The sequence below is a fragment of the Hydractinia symbiolongicarpus genome, chromosome 5 (genome assembly GCF_029227915.1).
Source record: "Hydractinia symbiolongicarpus strain clone_291-10 chromosome 5, HSymV2.1, whole genome shotgun sequence".
NCBI lineage: Eukaryota > Metazoa > Cnidaria > Hydrozoa > Anthoathecata > Hydractiniidae > Hydractinia > Hydractinia symbiolongicarpus.
This window is the reverse complement of record NC_079879.1, coordinates 13,558,312-13,580,865: the sequence shown is the minus strand read 5'-3', so window position 1 is coordinate 13,580,865 and position 22,554 is coordinate 13,558,312. Positions and strand designations below refer to the sequence as shown.

General features: G+C 32.5%; 2 protein-coding genes across 4 annotated transcripts; one reads left to right on the top strand and one right to left on the bottom strand.

The window, feature by feature from the left end:
• Positions 1-724: 724 nt before the first annotated feature.
• LOC130644908 (uncharacterized protein PF3D7_1120600-like) lies at positions 725-19,501 on the top strand. Of its 3 annotated transcripts, none has more exons than XM_057450693.1 (15): positions 725-781; positions 6,331-6,414; positions 6,916-6,983; positions 8,639-8,698; positions 8,771-8,854; positions 9,008-9,051; positions 11,811-11,930; positions 12,935-13,036; positions 13,117-13,194; positions 13,278-13,313; positions 13,398-13,493; positions 14,336-15,422; positions 16,358-16,581; positions 18,129-18,347; positions 18,550-19,501. In XM_057450693.1, exons 2-15 carry the CDS (start codon positions 6,335-6,337, stop codon positions 18,733-18,735), a joined length of 2,484 nt encoding a protein of 827 aa, XP_057306676.1. In that variant the 5' UTR covers positions 725-781; positions 6,331-6,334; the 3' UTR covers positions 18,736-19,501. The 3 variants fall into 3 exon arrangements, with proteins under 3 accessions (XP_057306676.1, XP_057306675.1, XP_057306674.1); XM_057450692.1 differs by lacking the exon at positions 725-781 and adding an exon at positions 803-1,007; XM_057450691.1 differs by lacking the exon at positions 725-781 and adding an exon at positions 1,176-2,856.
• A 938-nt stretch (positions 19,502-20,439) lies between these two features.
• LOC130644909 (uncharacterized) lies at positions 20,440-21,933 on the bottom strand. Its single transcript, XM_057450695.1, has 3 exons — positions 21,642-21,933; positions 21,468-21,550; positions 20,440-21,400 (listed from the first exon to the last, which is right to left on the bottom strand). Exons 1-3 carry the CDS (start codon positions 21,699-21,701, stop codon positions 21,151-21,153), a joined length of 393 nt encoding a protein of 130 aa, XP_057306678.1. The 5' UTR covers positions 21,702-21,933; the 3' UTR covers positions 20,440-21,150.
• Between the last annotated feature and the right edge of the window lie 621 nt (positions 21,934-22,554).

Here is a 22,554-nt window from a genome sequence, read left to right as displayed (position 1 = left end):
TTGAAATTTTCGGTAATGAAAAGCTGAATAAATTATGCGCAAAATGTTCCCGGATTTTTTAGTATAAATTACTGATTAGCGAATTATGACGACAGAAAGAAAAAAATTTGCATTTATTTGAATGATTATGTATAATTACAAATAATTTCATAACGACGTTATTAGAAAAAAAAACAGGAACCTTTTTGAATTTAATTTATGCTGAATATAATGGTGCAAAAACGAGAAGTCTGCGACCACGCGTTCGGAAAAAGAAGCCATATTAAAACGTATGGTGAAAAAAAAATTGTGTGTGTGTATTTCATTATATTTTCTTTTTGGAAAATTAACATCTCACGAAAATAACACCATCAAAAAAGTCTTTCATCAAGCGTTCAGTAACAAAAAAAAATTTAAAAAGATATAAAAGTAAAAATTACGATAAAGTCAACCTCGTACCCGGGTATTTTAAACTTAGTAATCCACTGAGGCAGAAAGACAATGGATTTTAAAGGTTTTGACGTGTCTAGTCGATAAAGCCCGTGGAGTAATCCACCGAAAAGTATGACGTCATGCTATTGCAAACTCTGATTAAAGATATAAATAATGTTAACTATGACGATATTAATGCTGAATTGATAAGAAAGTGTGCGCTTAAGGTTACTGTAAAGGAAAAAACTCACTTGATGAGTAGTCTCAGAAAAACCCTTATAATTTATCAATACTTCATGTTATATAAAGTACTGCTGCGTTATATGCGCCGTCCGCCGTAACATTCGTTTCACAAGCGTGACAAATTATGGTTTGTTTTCATTTTGTAAAAATTCTACCTAAAATACTGTTGAAAAAGTCGTTTTGTATAATTTTCCTCCTGGAATAAGTTAGTGCTATAATAGGCTAGCTAAATAACAGTTAGGCTGTGGTGCGTGGCCTTGTGGTTATGGAGTTCGCTTTGCAATCGCTGTGGTCCGTGGTGGTTCGGTTCACAGCGCGGGCATTGCGGGTCAATGCCATGTGAGGGAAATTGGGTAGGTATTACCGGTGTATACTTAATGTATACATTCCAAACACAGGACCCACATTGATAACAGTGTTTCCAACACTGAGGTGGCTATATCCTGTATAATTATTCGGAATAATAATAATAATAATAATAATAATAATAATAATAATAATAATAATAATAATAATAATAATAATAATAATAATAATAATAATAATAATAATAATAATAATAACCCTATAATAACTGTTTATTGCCCGAGCTTGTGAGGGCAATATGTGACAGAGAGCAATATTCTAAGGTATTGCACGAAGTAAACAGTTATGACAAGGATTATTATCCGGGTACTGTATTTTATGATAAAAAATATAACATTATAAGCAGGACGTAGAAACCATGTCTTTATAGAAACTATTCCCATATGGAACATACGTTCGAACCACCAATATGTTTTTTTTAAAATCGAATATCGTGTAAACATCACATTTTTTTGTTGTAGCTGCAACATAGAATTCTTGAAAACATAAAATAAGTTTCACTTATTTTTCGCGTTTTGTTTACTTTTTTCCGTGTTAATGCTACCATATTTAAGCTTTAAACATGGTTGCTATGGTAGCGGGCAATACCGTGGAATATTGCCCGCTATGACATAAGCTCTAACCAATCACATTACGCGATATTCAGAAATATTGGATGCCGCCCTTTTACCCAGGTAATAAGGGGTAATACTAAACGGTGCAATCACAACCCTAAACCAGCCCAAGACCCCAATTAGCCCCATGACCCTAACTACCCCTAAATAACCCTTAATTAGCCACCCAGTGACCTCCAATCATTTTCAATACCTCCTTTAAAAAGTTACACAATCAATGATCATAACTAGTCCTAGAGTGATTTTTTTCCTGATGGAAACCGGTCTTTGACAGCAATAAATGAATAAAAAGACTGTATAAAACGAGGAAAGATGTGAAAGGCACTATTAACTCTTATCAGGCCTATCAATAAGGGGAAAGGGATTACTCTTGCTCACGCAAAGTCTCGTCCTATTCTAAAAAACAAGAAACTAGCTGAGCCATAAATTGCTCCCCCAATATACCTTTATAATAATTTGGGAAAACTAACATTAAGAGTTAGTGTTAGTTAAACTAAGAGCTTATTAAGAAGATTTCATATAGCTTTTCTTGCCGCATTTTGTTTTTAATGAAAAGTACAAGTTGTATTTTATTATTATTAACGTTTCCTGAAAATTTGAAAGAAATTGATACAAAGGAAGTTAAAAAAATTAAGAAAACACACTTTCCTCTCTAACAAACTCTTATAAAAAACATATTTTTTACATCCTTTCTTCCGATATTGTAAACGATGGAGAGCCATAGGAACGCATGTACAATTGAAGTATCATAAAGGTGTATTTCACAAAATTTTGTCTGGATGAGCAATATCAATTCATCTCACAAGAAAAACAATGTTATCTTTTTTATTATTTGTATTAAAAAAACTACAATATATAAAAAGACAAGATAAAATAGATAAAAAAGATTTTATAATAAAATATTCATTTATAAACTTATTCTATTTATTCAGATTGCTCGCCCAGTCTAACTTTGGGGGAGCGACTTATTGCTTGATGTTGTTTTCTTATTGATAGGCTTGTTTTATATTTGTTTAATTATTGTAAAAATGTTAATATTGAATTCGTTTCATAAAAGCGGAAAATGGGAATAATGTAAATATCAGTTTTTTTCAGATTCAGATTTCCGTCTTGGTCGGACAATTTTAGATCTCAGAATTATTTAATAGTGCTAGTCCTTTTAATCCACGAGCAAGCCTATTCATAGCCAACCTGACCATCCTAGCTAATTCACCGACTCCTGGTAAGTAAGCAAGTCTGCGAAACTGCACTTACAGGCAGAACATACATTTTATCATGAATTTAACTGTAGATAATTTCTTTTTTTGACAAAACAATTGGAGACCATAGCAGGTCTGAATTGAATTGATTTTTTTTTATGCTGTAAGTGAATGAAACCCACCTGCGGTATTTTTTTTTCTGTATAAATTTTTAAAAGTTTTATTCAAGCCAGGTGGATAAACATTTTTTTGAATTTGAAAACGTAGCACTTATTTTTTCGCATCATGTACGCAATACATTTTTGTTGCAAAAGTAAAAAAATTAATTTGTCTCTCACTAAAAAATGTTTGGATAATTTTGTTCTCTTGTCTTGAATTAATAAAATAACTAGCTGTAAAGGTGAAAAGATAAAAATATTTGCATGCTCTAAAACTTGTTTTTAAAAGTTATACAGCAAAATATTTTCCTGTTTTGGTTTTAACTCTATTTGGTCCAGGGGGGGGGGGGGCGGATTCCCCCCCCCCCCCCTGACGGTTTTTTTTAATAACTCCTGATTGCTTTCTTATATGGCTATGATACTTACTGAGTTTCAACATTTATCTATTAGACACCTGCATGCTAACTTTTTAGGTCCCATACCTTTCAGAGGCTTTGATATTGGCCATTACTCGAAACTACCCCTAAAATCTCTATAAAATCCTTATAATGGGGAAAATATAATAACTCATGTTGGGATTATCCTTAGAACTTGAAACTTGCAACACAACTTTGTTTCATCAAGAAGAATCAATTTGAATAATTTTGACAGGTGACTAATCTGATTTCCAGATTTAGTCGGGTTTTACCTGAAAATCGGAAAAAAACGGATTTTCGGGCAATTTTTGTCAATTTTTTATCCGATCCATGTAAAAACCGGAAGATATGTTAAAAAAATTTTATTTAGCTTTCAGAAACTTCAAACAGAATGTAAAAATTCGCTCTAGAACAAAAGTAATTATATTTTAAGCAGATAGTGGCATTTTTAACAATTTTCAAGCTTCTGATGACGTACGCAAGCAAAATTTTTGTTCCTTTTATGACGTACTATAAGTGTGCTAAGTTTGATTCAATTTGAACAATCCTATGAAAAGTTATTGACCAGGGAGGCAGATCAATATTCTATATTAAATGGAGACCTTACAGTGCACCTTAAACTTTAAGGTCAAATTTCTTGGAAACGAGGTGGTGACGTCAATGATTTTTCACCGCCTGGGTAACTAGGGACCACCTAGGGCCAATTTGGGTAATTGTCCAAAACCTGGGTCCCTGAATCCGTTTCAGCATGGACGGGTTGCTGATGTCATCAAAAACCCTTCAAATCCTAATATCTCTGCAACTGTTTGTCAAAAGTACATGATCCTATACATTTTCTTGATCAGCGTTTCAAGATCTGTACGATAAAGGCAACTGGTATACAAATTTCTAAAAAAAAATTTGCCATTGATGACTTTGGCAAAATTTTAAAACACTTATATATATCGCATTAACTGCTCATCAAAAGCAATGATCATATACATTTTCTTGATCAGCCTTTTACGCTCTACACAATAGATGTTTTTGGATGGGTTGCTGATGCCATCAGAATTCAAATGACGCTTCTTTTTCATTTTTATTGCCTCAGTGGATTTTTCCATGGGCTTTATCGACTAGTAAATTATAATATATTAAAATTATTTTTGAAAAAATTTAAGTGTTCTTTTAATGCTCTTTGCACAGTCTTATAAGACTATCTAAATAGAGGATACCAATAAGCCGCATATACCATTAAAAAAAAGCCTGCATTCATTAAAATTTAAAAAAACACAACACCAATGTTCTAATGTTGGAACCCCATGAGAACTTACTTGGGTAAAAAAAACATGAATTTATGTCAACATTTCTTGTCTGTCAACAAGGGCTATGTGGGTCTAACATGCCTTTCCTAGTGGCAGAAGTTCACAGTGCGACATCAAGTCTTGTATTCTATTGTCCCTGCACATAACTTTGTCAGATTTTACATGGCAGATTTACTAAGAAGGGTACAATGAACAAACTTGGTCAACAGTTTTTTGGAATATTGTTGTGCTAGAACCAGTGTTTGATACAATTTGCTCAATAAATATATGGTTAACGAAGTAACACAATTCTTTTTACTTTGACAGTTGTCTTTTTTGTAGCTAGATCAACAAACGTTTTTCAAAAAGTCGGCAATGTAAAGCGAATATTTCTTTTTTAAAGGATTTCTTTAAGGTGGTCTGTTGTTTTTATTCTCTATCTACTAAAATGTGTCTGCACATCCATTTTTTCTCAATGTGAAATCAGAATATTACATTGTGTGGAGGCAATGGGTCATTTCCTATTGTTCTGTGAAATACACCCTACCTTTAACTGACTTGTTTTTTTTGGCAACATCTAGGAGGTATCACATGAAATAAATTATTGACAATAATAGTCTTCTTCCAACATGTTTACTGCCTAAAAAAATTGATGGTAGCAGAATTTTCAAATAGGACATCACCCAAATAAGACATCACAACCCCCTCCCTAGTGTTCATAAATAATTAAAAGGACTAACTTAACTTTATTTTTTTTCATCGAGTATAGGTAATCTTCAAGTTGGTGAGTTAGTGAGTTGGTGAGTTGGTGAATACAGCTGCGGTTTTTCATGTGGTTATTTTTCCGGAATTTTTTTTATTATTATTAGCACGTAACCCGTTTTTTCGCTGGAATAGTCCAAAATAGACCTGGTCTGCTGTCTGATGGGATATTAGCTCGTAAAGCTTTTCGCGCAAAAGGCTAACTCTATTTTTATCTGCGGTGAACGGATTTGATGCACCTGCAAGATGTTTTTTATTTGAAAAAAAGGTGACACGTGTTGGAGCGCTGTAAGTGTTTTTTTAACTCGTTATTTTTAAATTACTTTCCACCCCTTGTCACTATTATCGCTAGCCACCTTTGGTACTTTTATACCCCTGAAAATACCAAATTCTGGGATCCAAATTCCATCCCACCATATACAAAAAAATATACATTGTCAAATATTACAGCTAAAAATTCGATCCAGTCTTCTCCTAATAGAATTATCTGTTAATCTCCCCCTGGAAAATTTTGCAACTCTCCAGCTCACTTACTCACGCCTCACCAACTCACCAACTCACATAACTAGAACATTTACCAAACTCTTTTTCATCTTGTGTTAAAATAGTAATGTTTGTTCCTTTTTGTAAATTTAAGTTAAAACCTAACACAGTGATCATTGAAATAGTTTGTCTCAAAGTGGGATTTTTACATTTTACAACACTTTTTTCGTCTTATGGTTATACATTTCAACATTTTCAGATTTAATTATCCTGCACAAACTATGATATCACATTTATGAAATAGCAAACTTTATCTTTCTTTAGTAATATTAGACCCGTTCTGAAAATTAATCAGATGTTAATTGTTTACCATAAAAAACTTAATTTAATTTTTTTAGTAAAATGACTCAAGATATTGAAGATTCTGATGACCTGCTGGCATATGAAAATGAAATTTACAATGAAGACCACTCCAATGAAAGGTTTCTCATATCAATATAATCATAACAAAAAATTTCAATGAAATAATAATAATAGAAAAAAATTATGAAAACTGTGCTACCCCATGAAAAAATCATTACATTTTTTTTTATTTTGGTAAAAATATTGGTGCAAATTTGGTGGATTATTAAAAAACTTAGCAATAATTTCTAATTACGTGTTGACAGTATATTTGAATATTGGATCTTAATTGCCGCCAATTTTCCAATGCCCCTTAAAACTTTCCATCCCTTTTATTGACTGGTGAAAATTATGAACCAGAAAATTTAAAGTAAAAAGGCGAGGGGAGTTTTTTGTATGAAAAGTACAATAACGCCAAACTCATTTAAATATAAACTTCATTTTTGAATCTTAATTAACGCAGACTTAGACATTGTTTTCAAAACAACAAAAGAAATGTAGTTTAAATTAGCCTATAATCTCGTTTGTGGAGAGAGCTTTCTGGCTACGTATGTTTTATTAAAACCCATATTTCTTTGCAGTGACGACAACAGTGATATAGAAGATATTTTATATGGACAAGCACATTATGCTTTGCACTTAAATACTGGTGTGTATGTATTATCAATTTAGCTTCATTTTTGAACAAGTGTGTTTTGGATTGTGCAACCCTTTAAACATTACCTTTCCTGTTTCCAAGCTGTACATTTTTTGATAGGTTTTTCTACTACACAACGTCTTGTTATGTTCTTGTAACTGTAACATTTCGCTTACATCATTTAAAATGCATGTGCACATGTGTAGTGAGCGAGGGTAATTATTATGCCATATCACAAAACTTTGTTTTTCTGCCCAGCGCAATCGGCTTAAATTTCCTTTGTTGTGATTTCGTAAAGGCTATGGTACCATCTTTAAAAGTAAAAAGAATTATTAGTTCTAGTTCTTAACTGCCTTGTTCCACATTTTTTCGCAAATTATTGAGCGTAACAATTAGCCGCAAAATTTATTAATTATTACGCCTTTGAGGAAAAGTATTTCGCTGTAAAATTACGCTGTAACCAACAACTGCACCGTACGTGAATAATACAACTAAGCTCTGAAAAGGAAACAATAACTTTCTTATAAATAATTTACATCAAAAACCTTTTACAACAGGTACTGAAAGGTTTTATATCGCAGAAGTCGCAGATGACATGCTTCGGAAATGCTTGTCACAGGCACAGTTTAACATGAAGCAAAACTATACAGGAGACTCAATTGTTAGAGTCTTCACAGAACATCTCTCCCCACAAAACTGAGGGCAGGGCTGACTTATTGCCTGCTGTGTCGTGTGGGAGAAAGATCTTCTGGACTTCTTTTTAATACGATATACAATTATTATTACGAATTGAACGGCACCACAGTATTTCTGTTGCCTGCATGATTTTAGTTAGTGAAAGCATAGCCATAAGAAAAAAGATTTTTCTTATGAATATGGTGAAAGGCTGTAGTTTAAAAGAACACGAGTATTCAAAGATGTTATCTACTTATTGTTTACATCTAAAAAGTAAAAAACGTGTTTTTACAATGTATAAGCAAGTTAATAAAGCACACTTAAATAAGTTTAACCATACAACTTGGCCTAGTTAAATTGTCTAGGTCACTTGGTAACTTGGATTGAACCTTGACATCGGAGCGTTAAACTTTCCCTCCATATCAACATGACGCTGATATCTATTACACTGCTATTCTGTAAAATATACATAAGTACCCAATGAAAACAAATGATGGACTCTAAAAGCTATAATATTAAAGAACAAAATGTGTCAACAATACGTGAGAAGAGTATTTCCATCGGAATAAAAGTGAAAGTTACTCAGGCACGATAGAAACTTGTTATCAGCGGAAAAAATGTGATGATAATTTAGAGCATTATTCACAGTTATCAGTTGAATACTTGAGTTTGTATTATATATTTAATTACCAATTATGGAAGTATAAATGTGCTTAGAGCTAGCTACAGCTGAATTCTACTTCCATTTCTTGTAAATTAAGGGTGTAATATTTACCCTGACAACCCTCCGGTGTAATAATTACCCTCCCCCACTTTACAATAAAAACATCCTTTATGTAATTTTAATAGTGGTTAAAATATTTCACTGTATCTCAGAGTCAACAGTAAGGTCATACATGAATCTTAAATATTATGAATCATGCAGCAAGGATACACATCCCCCAGAAACATATATTGCATTGGATACATGTAAGTGATGAATTATTTTTTAGATGCCAAGGTGAGCACTGATGATGATGCGAACAAATCTGAAGCAAACGAAACTTTTCCAGGTATATATAGTGTAGTATGAAACATGATTTAAACTTAATCATAATTGCATGTGCTTTGTTATTTAATTTTAGAATTACTTATACCTGATACAACCAATATTATTTTGGGTACTGATGTTGCTTTAACAAAAACGAAAAAACTTCAAGCTGTCATAGGTAGGCCATTACGTTTACAAATAAAAAATCACTTATTTAAAGTTTTCGCAAGCCTACATTATGATTTTATGAAATGTATATTAAATCACATTTGCCATTATCTATGTGCTAGTTTTCTATATATATTATGTTAAAGAAACTTTTATTTATTAGGTGAGGATGGTGAACAATGGGATGTTGATGATGCTGATTTACATGTAAGCATGTTTCCCATTTTTGTCTGACCCACTGATCTGTGAAGCGATTGTAACTTACAATATAAACTAAGAATTTTAATCTTGTACAATTTTTAAGCTCCAAGGAATAAACTATTATGTTTGAGTTTATCATTTTGAAAAATTTCAAATGCATTTTTTTGTTCCACATGAGTACAGAAATTTTTTTATCACAAGATTGGGTGTAAGGATAGCATCAAAGTTCAGAAATGTAGATTCTTTGCGACTAAAGCAGATCCTGTTTTTAAGGAAAAAGAATTAAAAATGTGTGAAAGCTATTAATGTAGCAATGTATTACAATTTGGTGATATGCACCCTGTTCCTCTCTTTGCAATAAATTACTCATCCATTTTTTCTTCTATATTCTAATACCTGTATATGCTTGTCCATCACGCACAATGGCTACCAATATTCCTTTGATCTTTCCGCGATTTTTAAAAACCAGGGGGTTGTTTAATTGAAAATCTTATTATTGATTAAAATATATTTAAGAAATTAATTTATTTTTTTACATAATTTAATTATTTTATTTACCAACCTTAATTAAATAAATAACTTAGGTGATTGAAACGAACACATTATTTAAATACGGCATTTTTAATAGTAATTACCCCCGTGATCTCAATCACCAATTCCGCTCGGGAGCCACAGAAAACAAATAGGACAGTTTTACTGACAGTTTTATTACTTTGTTTTGACCGCTCGCACATAGTATGGCAATCAAAACGTCTAATTCTTTAAAACACCAATCCAAGATTTTTGCGGCCTGTTGATGCCAACGAAGGAACATGATGACGAAGCCCATTTTGGTTTTGAAAGTGGTCGTTGCCAGTGCTGGGTTTAAAGGTCTGTTTGAACTTTCATGTCTTCTAAAAGCTTTTTTTTGTGATATTTGTTATCTATATGTTCTTACATGTTAAAATAAATATATCGCGTTTTTTAGCCATGTGCAAATCTTAAACGCACTATTTTTAGGATTTTTGGCTAGGAACAAAGATTTTTTAGGATCATACTACAGCTAGCTAGCTAGCTACCCTTACTTATTACTATTCAGTTAGGTAAAACAGGTTTTTAACCTTTTTAAATGACATGTTCATGTGAACGTATGTTAATACTTTAAAGAAACATATACATGGTCGTTCAGCATATATATTTTTATGGTAAAAATTATTTTATTTATTTAAAAATTATTTTATTTTATTTTTTTAAAATTAAACCTAGTAAATATTATTTATTTACTAGGTTAAAAACCTAGTAAATAAATAATATTTACTAGGTTTTTAACCTAATAAATATTATTTATTTTTATGTCGAAGTTGTGTTCATCTAGCTCTCTTTAGCTACATCCGCATAAAAAGTGAAAGAAGCCAAATGCATTATTTAGCTGCAACAATTCTTATGCTAAATAAATGCAATTAGGCAGCTACAACTTTTATTACTGTTAAGAAAACTTATGCTGCAAAATAAAATTGCTGATTATTTTTTTAACTGAACAGGATAACAGCAGGCAGTTTCCTGACTTTTTTTTAACCGAAGTCGCCATAAAGTTTTTTTAAAAATGGTGTTATGCCTATATACTCATGTGCAACACGGTTTACCTGTACTAAGCATCCAGTCCAGTATGGATATGTCAGATTGTTTACCTGTACTAAGCAGTCAGCTTGGAGTAACATTTCTTTTGAACTTTCACTAGTAATATTCTCTGAAAAATAAAATTCTGGTGTTCAGCGCCAGGTAACACCGTTACTTGTGGCTTAACCCGGCATTTTACCAGAGTGTATCATGTTTCATAATTAATCTGTTAATGTTTACTAATTTTTTTCTGCTATGACGGGGTGTGTTAAAAATGTGTTAAAAATGTGCTAAAAGGGTATTAAGCAAAAACACAAGTGCAACATAATTTACTAAATGCTCAGTCCAGTGTTAACGGCGGGCTGTTTCCTGTGTTTCTTTTTTTGGAAAAAGGTATTATACCTACATGAATGCAAGACATTGTTTACCTGTATTAAGGTAAACAATGTCACACTGCCCAAGAATTATCATGTAAGTTGCTAATAAAGGTGAGGATAGTAGGTTGTGAAAGAAAAGCCATCAATTAGGGTTAAATAAGATCAAGTGCCTTTTAAGCTAGGAATTATTAGATTTTAAGGATACATACTACTAACTACTACTACCATGTAGCACATGCTGTTGAGAATATTGTCTATATTTCCCAAACTGCAAAACAAAGGTATAAAAAAGTATAATTTCCTATCAAGTAGTGCTGTTTTTGCTGCAAAATAATAAACTGGAAAGACGTAAAAAATTATGAAACACCTTTTTGGAGTTGCTGATTTTTAAACCTAATAGATATAGGCATTTCGATTTACAGGCTAATCGCATAAAAATCACACTATTCAAATTTACTCCACTTAAGTATTAAAACATTGTCTCTGTTTTTCTTTTTAAGGTGTAATTCTGAATTGATATCTAAAATTAGCTTTTTGTGCTTCTCTGTTGTACTTTTTACCTTTATTTGTAAGAAAAAAAACAGAGCTCGGTATGTCCAGAACGTTAATATTTTAGTTTTGTCTCTATATTCATAAATGCTTATATTATACCTTTTAGCCTAGAACGTAGAAGTGATCAAGAAAAAATTGTTTCTGATATATGTAGATGTAAACTTTTGTGAACAAATTGAATTTTATTGATTGAGAACATTTTTTCTGATTAAAGGTTTTTATGTTATTTCCTTTATTTAGCTACCATCTGGTCGTCGAAAATCCGCTCCACGTTATTATGTTGGAGAAAAGCTACCTAACATTTATTGCTACAATTGCAACAAGAAAGGTCATCTAGGTAGAGATTGTAATGACGTCAAGGTACGTTTAATAAAAATATAAATTTATTTATATATTCTCTCTTAGTCACACTTTTAGATGTGTGCATGTTTATTTTGTTTCTTGACCATACACTCACTAAAGCATCATATGTCAAAATAATATAAAATTGACAGCGCATCATTGTTGCATAAAATCTGCACCAAATGCGATGTTTGTTTGACCAGACCATGTATGCTGCATTAAATTTCATGTTAGTTGACATGTTTTGATCACAGCACGCTTTTGATAATACGAATGCTCCTCATTTAAACAAGAGCTATATCTGAAAAAATTATGTATTTGCTAACTCAAATTCTTGTTTTTGCTTCTTTGTGTAAACATTGTTAATTGAAAAAATCTTTTTCCACCCTGGCATAGGCTTTTTTTATCCTTGTAATAAAAATCAGTATCAGAAAACAGAACAAGTTGTTTCAGTTTCAAACAAATAAGGAAAGCTGGAGCAATGGGAGGGATGGGAGAAAAGAGGGAAGGGGGAAAGGTGGGGAATGGAATCCAAACTTAATGTGGGGATGAAAGGTAAATGAGAGGGATGGAAGTGGCTTTACACTATAAAGATGTGAGGATGTTCGTCAGGAATGGATGAATCCAGTTAAACAATGCTATTCCATTTTATTGTTAAGAAATTCCGAATTGCTAAGTTTCGGTATTGCAGCCAGTTACAATTTCTTATAAATAAAAGTTGGGCAGCCTAAATGATAAATCACATGAGCAAAATAACACTACACATAGTATACTCTGCGTTCAAAAACAAGGAAACATACCAAATTAAACTTGACTTCATAGTTTTTATAAAAGCAAGCGAAGAAAAGTAGCAATTTTTATAAGGTTATAAAGTCAGTCTAGATATTTCCACATCAGTGAATAATAATAACACCCAATATATAGTTTTATAACAACTTGTAATGAAAGTAGAATAACTGTTCTATGGGTTTGCTTATGTTGTTTTGGAAATTAAAAATGGTTTGATTTAAATTTGATTTTAGAAAAAGCCAACCTGTTACCTTTGTGGACGAATTGGTCATTTGCGTCACGCATGTCCGAATGACATCTGTTATAATTGTATGGATATTGGTCATATATCAAAAGTATGATTTTACTTTTTTCCACAAATTGTAATTATGTGTGCAGTATGCGCATTATAAGGTCTTTGAGTTGTTTCTTTTAGGATTGTCCTGAACCACACGCAAAACCATTTCACAAAAAGTATTGTCATCGATGTGACACTCGCGGTCACGATAAAAAGGTATGTTGGACTGGGGTAGAACAAGTTTTTTTCCTGTGTGGAAAATTAGTATTGAAATCCATGAAAGTATATTTTTTGTTTAGTCTTGCACAGAAATCTGGAGACAATACCATGCAACTGTAAGTCAACCACCTTTCCTACATTTCACTTCCTTTTCATCTCTCACTAAATTTTGTTGCTATGTGTGTACCATATTCTTCCAGGTTATTGATCACACTGTAACCATACCTGAACAACCCTACCGAGAAAATAAAAGAATATTTTGTTACAACTGTGCATCTAAAAATCATTTTGGTGAGGTAGGTAACTCGTTTTCTGTTTTCAGATTGTAGTTTCGTATTTAAAACTTAGTGTCGATATGTTGTGTATAACGTTATTTAATGTGTGTGTGTGTATTGGTGTATATATAGTTTGTGTATCGGTGTATACGTTGCATTTTTTGTGTATCGGTGTATACATTATCTGTGTATCGGTGTATACATTGTTTGTGTATCGGTGTTACGTTGTCTGTGTATCGGTGTATACATTGCTTGTGTATCTGTCTATACATTATCTGTGTATCGATGTATACATTGTTTGTGTATCAGTGTATACATTATCTGTGTATCGGTGTATACATTGTTTGTGTATCGGTGTTACGTTGTCTGTGTATGGGTGTATACATTGCTTGTGTATCTGTCTATACATTATCTGTGTATCGGTGTATACATTGTTTGTGTATCGGTGTATACATTATCTGTGTATCGGTGTATACATTGTTTGTGTATCTGTCTATACATTATCTGTGTATCGGTGTATACATTTTTTGTGTATCGGAGTATACGTTGTCTGTGTGTCGGTGTAAACATTGTTTGTGTATCGGTATATATATGTTTGTGTATGGGTGTATTATACATGGTCTGTGTATCGGTGTATACATTTTTTGTGTATCGGTGTATACATTGCTTGTGTATCGGTGTTACGTGGTCTGTGTATGGTTGTATACATTGTTTGCGTATCTGTGTAAACATTGTTTGTGTATCGGTGTATACATTGTCTGTATTGGTGCATACATTGTTTGTGTATGGGTGTATACATGGTCTGTGTATTGGTGTTTGTGCTGTGTGTGCAATGTGTATAACGTTTTATCATAAAAATTCAGGAATGTGCTGAAGCAAGGTACTCAAAAAGACCAGTGTTTTCGCAGTTTGTTGTTAACTATAAGATATGCGAAGACGTTAAACGAGAAGACTGCAAGATAGACAAGGAGAATTCTCAACACACCAAAAAGACAAAAACAAAAATAGTCAAAGAGAGGGAAGTCAAAAATAACAGCAACAAAAATAAAACAAAGGAAAAAACCCACGACAAACCAAATGTTAAATTAAAAGAAAAAAAAACATCTACAGAGAAAGAGAGTGCTCCGGAGGATAGTGAATTGCCTAAAACAAAGAAGAGTTCTTCAAAGACTAGTAAGAAAGGAAAAAAGGAAAAAAATCCGAAAAACTTTTCTTATGAAGAGGACTCTACGAAAGACAGTAGTTTAAAAAAGGAAAAGAAAAGCAACAAGTTAAAAAACGAGACTAGTTTGAAAGAAAAGTCTGTAAAAAATAAAAGAAAGTCAGAAAACGCATTACATAAAGATGAAAATGAACATGACGAAATGAATTTAGTAGTTGTTGATGAGTGGGAGGTTTCAAAAGCAGAAAAAAATAAAAACGAATTAGACTCAAACAGTAGTAAGCGAGGTAAAACGCTTAAACCAATCAAAAACTTTATTCATACTATAAAAGAAAAAACTGGTCTAAAGAGAAAAGTTAACTGGTCCATGTTGAATGAATTAAATATAAATGAAGACGAAGAGAATGGAAATAAAAGAAAAAAGAAGAAAGTTGAATTAGAAAAAAAGAACACAACAAATAATAAAGGTCTTATTTCCTTATCCAGTGAAAAAACATCAACAGAAAAAAACATCACAAAAACTGTAACTGCAACCGACACATCAAGTCAAAGTAATGACGTAACATCGAGTCAAAGTAATCACGTAACATCGAGTCAAAGTAATGACGTAACAGCGAAAAGTGATTTTGTTAATAATCTTGATTATATACCTTTTGTATTTTCTTCGGCGAGTGTGAAAACAATAGTAAAAAATTATGAAGCTGAAAAGACAAAATATAAGAAAAATTCAATAAAATTAAAAAAAAAGAAAAAGAGTAAGAAACCAACACGAGAATATGATCTGGATTGTAAGTTTGTTTGTTTTTATTTGTTTGTTTTATTTTGTTTGTTAGTTTGTTTGTTGTATCATTCGAAAGCTATTGGGAAGTCCACTTGGCTTCGTACATGACCTGCAAAAGTTTTAGAGGCCCAGTATCAAAGTCTTAACTTTGATCTGCAATATTATTTTCCCGTGAGTAAAAATGAGGAAAAGCTTAATCACACTGATTTTTCGATTTGGCATTTGTTTTTTTTGATCATCTAAGATAATATTAAAAGAATTTTATGTTTTGGTTTGGCTATTTTTAGGTTAGCTTTCCCTTCAAAAACAGAAACTAGCTCTGGAAATTAGCTGCAATTGATCTTTTCGGCCATTCTTTCACCTAAATCTTTTTTTATGTAGATTTTCGTAACGGATTTCCATTTTTACGTAAAAAATCATACGCACAATCTTAGCTGGTTACCAGGAAAGTGTCCTTTTGAATTTGTCATACATTTGTCCCTTTAGATCGGGTTAAACTCGACCTTTTGGAAAAAAGCATAGAGAGAGGATTGTTTCCTGAAATCTTAAAGTATATTTACATGACGGGTCACCGGCCAACGTGAAGTAAAATATCGATCCGATCAAACCGATCAAAAAAGCCGAAATTCAGGCCGAGTAGGTTTAGGAGTGTGATGCAAACAGTTCAAACCTTCTCAACGGACGCTGAAGGGGAAACTCTCATGCAAGCGTCACCAAAAACTAAAGTTTAAATTTTGTCTGCGGAGATTTGCCTTCGCACATAGATAGTCAATTAACAAGTAAGCAACAGTCGAGCCTGTAAGAGAGAGAAACTTATGCAACTTCTCAACCAAAATTTATAGAATATTTTTATTCAATGTATTATTTTTATGTGCTCGTATATATGAATTTAACCTATATGAGGGATGACACATTTTTTAAATGTGTGTATTTTGTGTTCAGATGTTGCATTAAATAATCTTCAGCGTATACTCAGCGACTCAGAAGACGAACATTGTGATCCGCAAACAAAGTTGGCCAGTTTACGTTCATCTCCAGATATTAACATCAATAGCTTTGATGATTTTGATCATGAAAACGATGTTGCAGTAGAATTGGAACCTAAATTGGAACCTAGTGATGCGAGGAATTTGATTAATCAAGAACGGATTAATCACAATCAAAAAGTAAGGTGTAATCTTTATTAGCTTCTAAAGCTTAAATTTAAGAGGTTAAATTTATATGTTAAGTTTTATGTTGTTGAGTTAGTGAAGTGTTACATCGTTTTATCAAGTACATATGCCGGATGCGTGTATGTTTTCAGTCAATTGTTTGATATTTAAAAACATATTGAAATCATTGTTAGTATTTTGTACTGATACAAAAAACCAGTTAGTATAAAATTTTGTTTCAATTCATATAAACAATGTTGTTAACTTACAAATTTTTAAAATCGAGCGATCTTAAATTCCAAAAGTATAAAAATCGAACATGCGTTTTTATTCTTCCTTGGTGGCTTGGGAATAGCAACTCAAAAATAACTTTATTGTTTTTTGTTCACAAAGGAATGTTTATTTTCAGATAGGATGCAGTCAGGTAATAAAACGGATACTGACCGGTTTTGATGTTGCACTGTTAAATACAAAGCCCGAGGTCAAAAGTACAGACTGAGCTTGTGAGGTCTGTGCCCTGATTGTATCCCTTTATTACTATCTCGCCTGCAAGGATAGTATTGGTTTCCAACTCCTAACAAACCCTGTCCCAAATGGTCATTTGCAACGTCACAGATTTAAACTTCGTACCTAAACTCTCTAAGTGCTTGGAAGTCATCTAAATGATGTTTCAGGCCAAAATTGGTATTTGTTTTCGACAAAAATTAGCACAGTTAACAAAAAAGCATCCTGAACATGATGGTGACATCAAAATTTTGATTTTTTGTCAACTAAATGCCGTTTAAGACCATAAATGTTTCAATCGCGCAACTTTCAACCATGAATGATAGGCTGTATTTTTTGTTAGCAGAAATTGTAGAATTGGGTTGCATTTTCGATGATTCATAGTTGTCTATTTTTAATAGCGAGATAGTTTATGCAGCGCCTGCATCTTGTTCTGATTAAGTAATTGTTTCTCTGCAAAATTTTAGGTCCAAAATTTTAAAAGATTTTTTAAAAGACAGACAACTTTAAATGATGTTTTATGGCATAAGTTTTAAACTAACTTCAGTTTCAAAAAATAAGAATCCTGACAAAAAATGGTATGTATAGAAAAAAAATAGCAAATCTCAATTGTGTTCACTTCATTCCGCTATTTTTTTTCCCATCTATATGTTGCTATTGAACTTCACATCTCAGTCAATAATAACGACTGCGAGTTGCGGCAGAAAAATTCCTGTGTATCTTTCCACAGGGCTAATGACAAGTCTTATATATGAACGCATGAACCTTTTTACCATGTAAATAACAACCTTGAGTGTTTTGTTTTGTAAAGCGCGAATTCGCAGATATTTCGCGATTCCTTTAGATTTCTAAACCTCTTTTCAGGGTGGCCGTACCTCCTAAAATGTCATAAATAACATAAAAGTAACGTCCCTTAAAAGCTCTTCTAAATAACGTGAAGTTTAAAACCACCCTACTTTTGTGGCCACTCTATTTTACAGCATGAGTTTCTGACATATCTTCAGGTAAGTGCTCGTTAAAGAAAAAGATTTTATAATTATCTAATCTTCGTTTTTTAGTATGATTATACACGCTACGATCCAAATTCCATCGAGCAAGAAGGTTTGTCTGTGTATGGTATTATCAGCGCGACACGCCCACCACCCCGTAAAGCGACGCATAAATATAACAGAGAGGAGGATATGTTAGCTGGTAATGATGTCAGATTGGTGCAAGTTATTGGGAAAAAAACATGGAATCGAAATGAAAAAAAGAACCTAAGATCAGCTGCTACGCTGGTAAGTTTATACTTAAACTGGTGGCTGGTTGTCCTGTTTGTGTGTTTGTTTATTTCAAATATATATAACAGAAAGTACAAGTATTGAAATGCATGAGAGGGCAATTGTACAATTGCGTAAACTTTTTATCAGATTTTTACTTGAGATTATTTAGAAATTATGTTACTTGTTTACATTATTTTATATATATGTTCTTTTTTAGGAAAGAAGAAAAAAACGAAATATGAAAAGAAAGGAAACTAAACTGAAGAAAAGAGATCAATTTTGGGAAAATGGGGTCAAAAACAAAAACAATCATCACAAAGTTAACAAAAAGTATAAATTTCAGAAATCTTTAACTACGATTCCAGATCGAGGCTTCAAATTAAATCATACAGATTGGTTTTGAAGTTACCATTCCTGTGTTTTAACTGATATAAAATGTATTTATTTCTAAGTCATTTAATTCGTAAATTTTTGCCATGGCTTGTAATTCTGGCGATAAACCTGACTTTTACGGCAAAAGGAGTCATCTTCTCGGCGCTTACTAAGCCAACTCCAAGCTAACGTATGTCTTATTCAAAACATTTTTTCGAAAATTGGCGAGCTTTTAGGAACTCATCTCTTTACGCTTCTTTGCTAAAATAATGCTATATTAATGTTAATGAGAAATACGTTTGCATTACAGCTTTAGGAAAAGGTTCATCGATGCGTGACTACTGCTAAGGGGTGCTGTATTGTGAACTGATGTTTTGAAGTGACGAAAAACACAAGTTACTGGGTTAGAACAAAACATTCGCAAAATGCTTGGATTTTAATTTCACGTGTGCAAAAAAATCATGTAATGCATAAGACAAACTCTCGCCAATAAAGAAGTATAAAAAAAATCCTTTTTCTTTTAAAACGTAATGCGACCATTTGAGAAACTGTAGGAAATAAACTGTCGTGAATGTGAAATATTTAACAAGAAGAAATCTCAACGAATAATGTTTTTCAAAATTTCTATTAGCATAAACGCGAATATTTGTGTCCGCGGAAATTATACCCTTAAATTGGTATACGGAGCGGTAGAAAATATTATTTAAATTTTTGAAGCCCGCTTAGAATAAATTTTGAGAATATGTATTTTTGAATTTTTAATCTTTATAAAAATAATTTCGACTTTATAAAATGAAGTCAAAGTTTTTTAAACTCCCCTAGCCTTTGTTGTCGAGAAAGTTCTAAAGGTCTATCTGGAGTAATACAATGACGTCAAAGCAATTTTGATGTTTGCTTTGGAAATTCTCATTCCAGATAGTGATCCGATTTGCATACAAGCAGCTTGTTTAACCTCATTTATTTGATCTTACTACTTTCGTAAAAATAGAAATCAGGCGAAAAGAGATTCATTTTCTGAAATAGAATTATAAGCCTGTTTCGGAAAGTTTGTCTTACATAATATTGTCACATTTCGCTTGTTAAATCGTGGTGTAATATCTAGACACGCTTTGAACGAGTTATGTTCAGCAGAGTTTACATTTCGCGCGAAGGAAAATTTCTCGAAAACAAAATTGGTACATTTTTGAACTACATCATCCGCGGTACTTTGTCACCCAATTAATAATTACTTATTTTATTACGTAATGTGGTCAAGAAATTGAAACACCCATCCGTTGCCATGGTAATTTGACAAATATGTGAAATATCTTTCACATTTGTATTAGAAGCTTATTTGGCAAAAAAACATGTTCACGCCTTTTACAAAAGCAAAAGAAATTGTTTTAGCCTTGTGTTTACAAAAAATTGTAGGTAATAAAAGCCGGATCTTACATAAACCCGTTCATTTATCCCCTAAAATCAACGTGCCAGTTAAATATTCGAAGAAATCCTGTTTTTTATTTTTACTTGATAAAGCTAAAAAAAAATTCAAAATGCAACCCCTTTGTAATTGGTCGCGTATGCCTATGTAACAAATACACTGTGGACAAAATGGTCTGGCAAGGAAAGAAAATGGAAATAAGTCATCGAAAAGTCAGATCGGACATTTTGAGCTATCTGGCAGACACACCCTTATAGGATGGGCTACACAAATGTCTTTGGGTGAGAATATAGATCAAATTTAAAAACAAAAAACTTCAAAGTAATGAACGGTTGTTAGTATTACAAATGTACAATAGCCTGGTTTCCACACTTGAAACTGATATTCACACCGGACAAGCATGGTTTCCACACCAGAATATTTACTTCATCATAAAATATAAATATCTATCTCTAATAAACTGTATTTACAAGTGTTTAACAAAACAAAGGACCCCGCCCCCCAACACGCTTATTATCAATAATGATTTTTGCACTTTTTGCGTTTGAGAATATCATAATTCATGACCTAAGTGTAAAAATAAAATTCAGACATTTTTGTTTCCGGTTGATTTGCCTAAAAAAAGGCTTGGGAAAAACAGTGACGCTGTGAATATATCAATAGCATTGAAAAGTTGCAGTAAGTCATCCATGAAAGCATCGCTCATTATACGATGTTTATAGGGAACATTTAGATAAGGCTTAGATTCTATGCACTGCAAACCGCAATAACTTGTAAAATATGTGCAAGAAATTAAATCAGTAGAAAGCATTTTGAAATATAAAACAGGGTAACGATTTTATCAGAAAAGGTGCTAAAAATGAAGAGACATGGAGCATTTCTGAAGTTTCTTGAATGAAAAAAATATAGTTCGTCGCATGCGACGCTTAGTTAGTCTGATGCGAATATTGCAAACGAATAAGAAGCAAACTTGTGATCACACAATTTTAACTTGTTAAAATTATAATAATAATTAGAAAAATATATTCACGGATTCCGATTCTCATTAGTTATTTTTCCATTAAGCGAAGAACTTGACGTGTGAGTGTTCGTCGACGGAGTTAGGGGCTCGTCGTTTAAGTGTACGCTTGGAATATCACTCGTTTTCACTCGCGGCGTGGGTGGCTGACTCGGAGGCGAGTCACCGATCGTACGAGGGCTAGGTTGTTGGGACTTTCGACCACTTAATATTTCAATTGTTTCATTGCTCATCACGAGGGAAGCCTCATCCACATTACTAAACAGCAATGACATAATTAGGAAATTATATATTTTAAGCAAAAAAAGATGAGCAGCAGTCTTACCTTCCGCGCCGAAACGAGGTGAATTTGTTTGTTAGATTCTCAAGAGATTGCTGAATAGGATCTTTTATTTTGTTGGCTGAAGACTGAAATATAAACAAAAAGTTAACGCCTTCGTTAATTCACATAGCAAAACTAATACTGATCATTAAGTTTTTTTTCAGGGTTTTCGTTTACCGTTGTTTTAGGACGCTTCCTTCTTTTCTTTTTATGCAATGGATTTGACTCGATCATCATTTCTTCCAGCTCATGGGTAGGGTCACAATTTAATCTGTCATTCTAAACGGAAGCAAGTCGATCTTACTGGCATAAGTGAGTACTAAAGAAAGACTTACGAATATTAATAATAAATAGTAATAATAATAAACGAAAAAGCTGATCGGTTACGCTGGGCATAGCCAGGTGGAACGTTTTATTAATCAAACACAGACGCGAAAGATAACATGAAAACACGAAAAGTCTATCGACACTAGATAATAATGGAATATTTCTGTTATTACATAAAGGTAAAGCTCGGTGTTGCATTTCAAAGCACAACTTAATTTGCTGTGACGTTGTCATTTGCAACGTCACAGATTTAAACTTCGTACCTAAACTCTCTAAGTGCTTGGAAGTCATCTAAATGATGTTTCAGGCCAAAATTGGTATTTGTTTTCGACAAAAATTAGCACAGTTAACAAAAAAGCATCCTGAACATGATGGTGACATCAAAATTTTGATTTTTTGTCAACTAAATGCCGTTTAAGACCATAAATGTTTCAATCGCGCAACTTTCAACCATGAATGATAGGCTGTATTTTTTGTTAGCAGAAATTGTAGAATTGGGTTGCATTTTCGATGATTCATAGTTGTCTATTTTTAATAGCGAGATAGTTTATGCAGCGCCTGCATCTTGTTCTGATTAAGTAATTGTTTCTCTGCAAAATTTTAGGTCCAAAATTTTAAAAGATTTTTTAAAAGACAGACAACTTTAAATGATGTTTTATGGCATAAGTTTTAAACTAACTTCAGTTTCAAAAAATAAGAATCCTGACAAAAAATGGTATGTATAGAAAAAAAATAGCAAATCTCAATTGTGTTCACTTCATTC

Excerpts from the sequence above, each read along its gene's own strand:
- LOC130644908 (XM_057450693.1), top strand. The coding sequence starts at position 6,335 with ATGACTCAAGATATTGAAGATTCTGATGACCTGCTGGCATATGAAAAT. Across the intron at positions 8,855-9,007 it reads AAAACTTCAAGCTGTCATAG|GTGAGGATGGTGAACAATGG; the intron begins GTAGGCCATTAC and ends TTTATTTATTAG. Across the intron at positions 11,931-12,934 it reads GAGATTGTAATGACGTCAAG|AAAAAGCCAACCTGTTACCT; the intron begins GTACGTTTAATA and ends ATTTGATTTTAG.
- LOC130644909 (XM_057450695.1), bottom strand. The coding sequence starts at position 21,701 with ATGATGATCGAGTCAAATCCATTGCATAAAAAGAAAAGAAGGAAGCGT. Across the intron at positions 21,551-21,641 it reads GGAAGCGTCCTAAAACAACG|TCTTCAGCCAACAAAATAAA; the intron begins GTAAACGAAAAC and ends TTTATATTTCAG. Across the intron at positions 21,401-21,467 it reads ACCTCGTTTCGGCGCGGAAG|TAATGTGGATGAGGCTTCCC; the intron begins GTAAGACTGCTG and ends ATTGCTGTTTAG.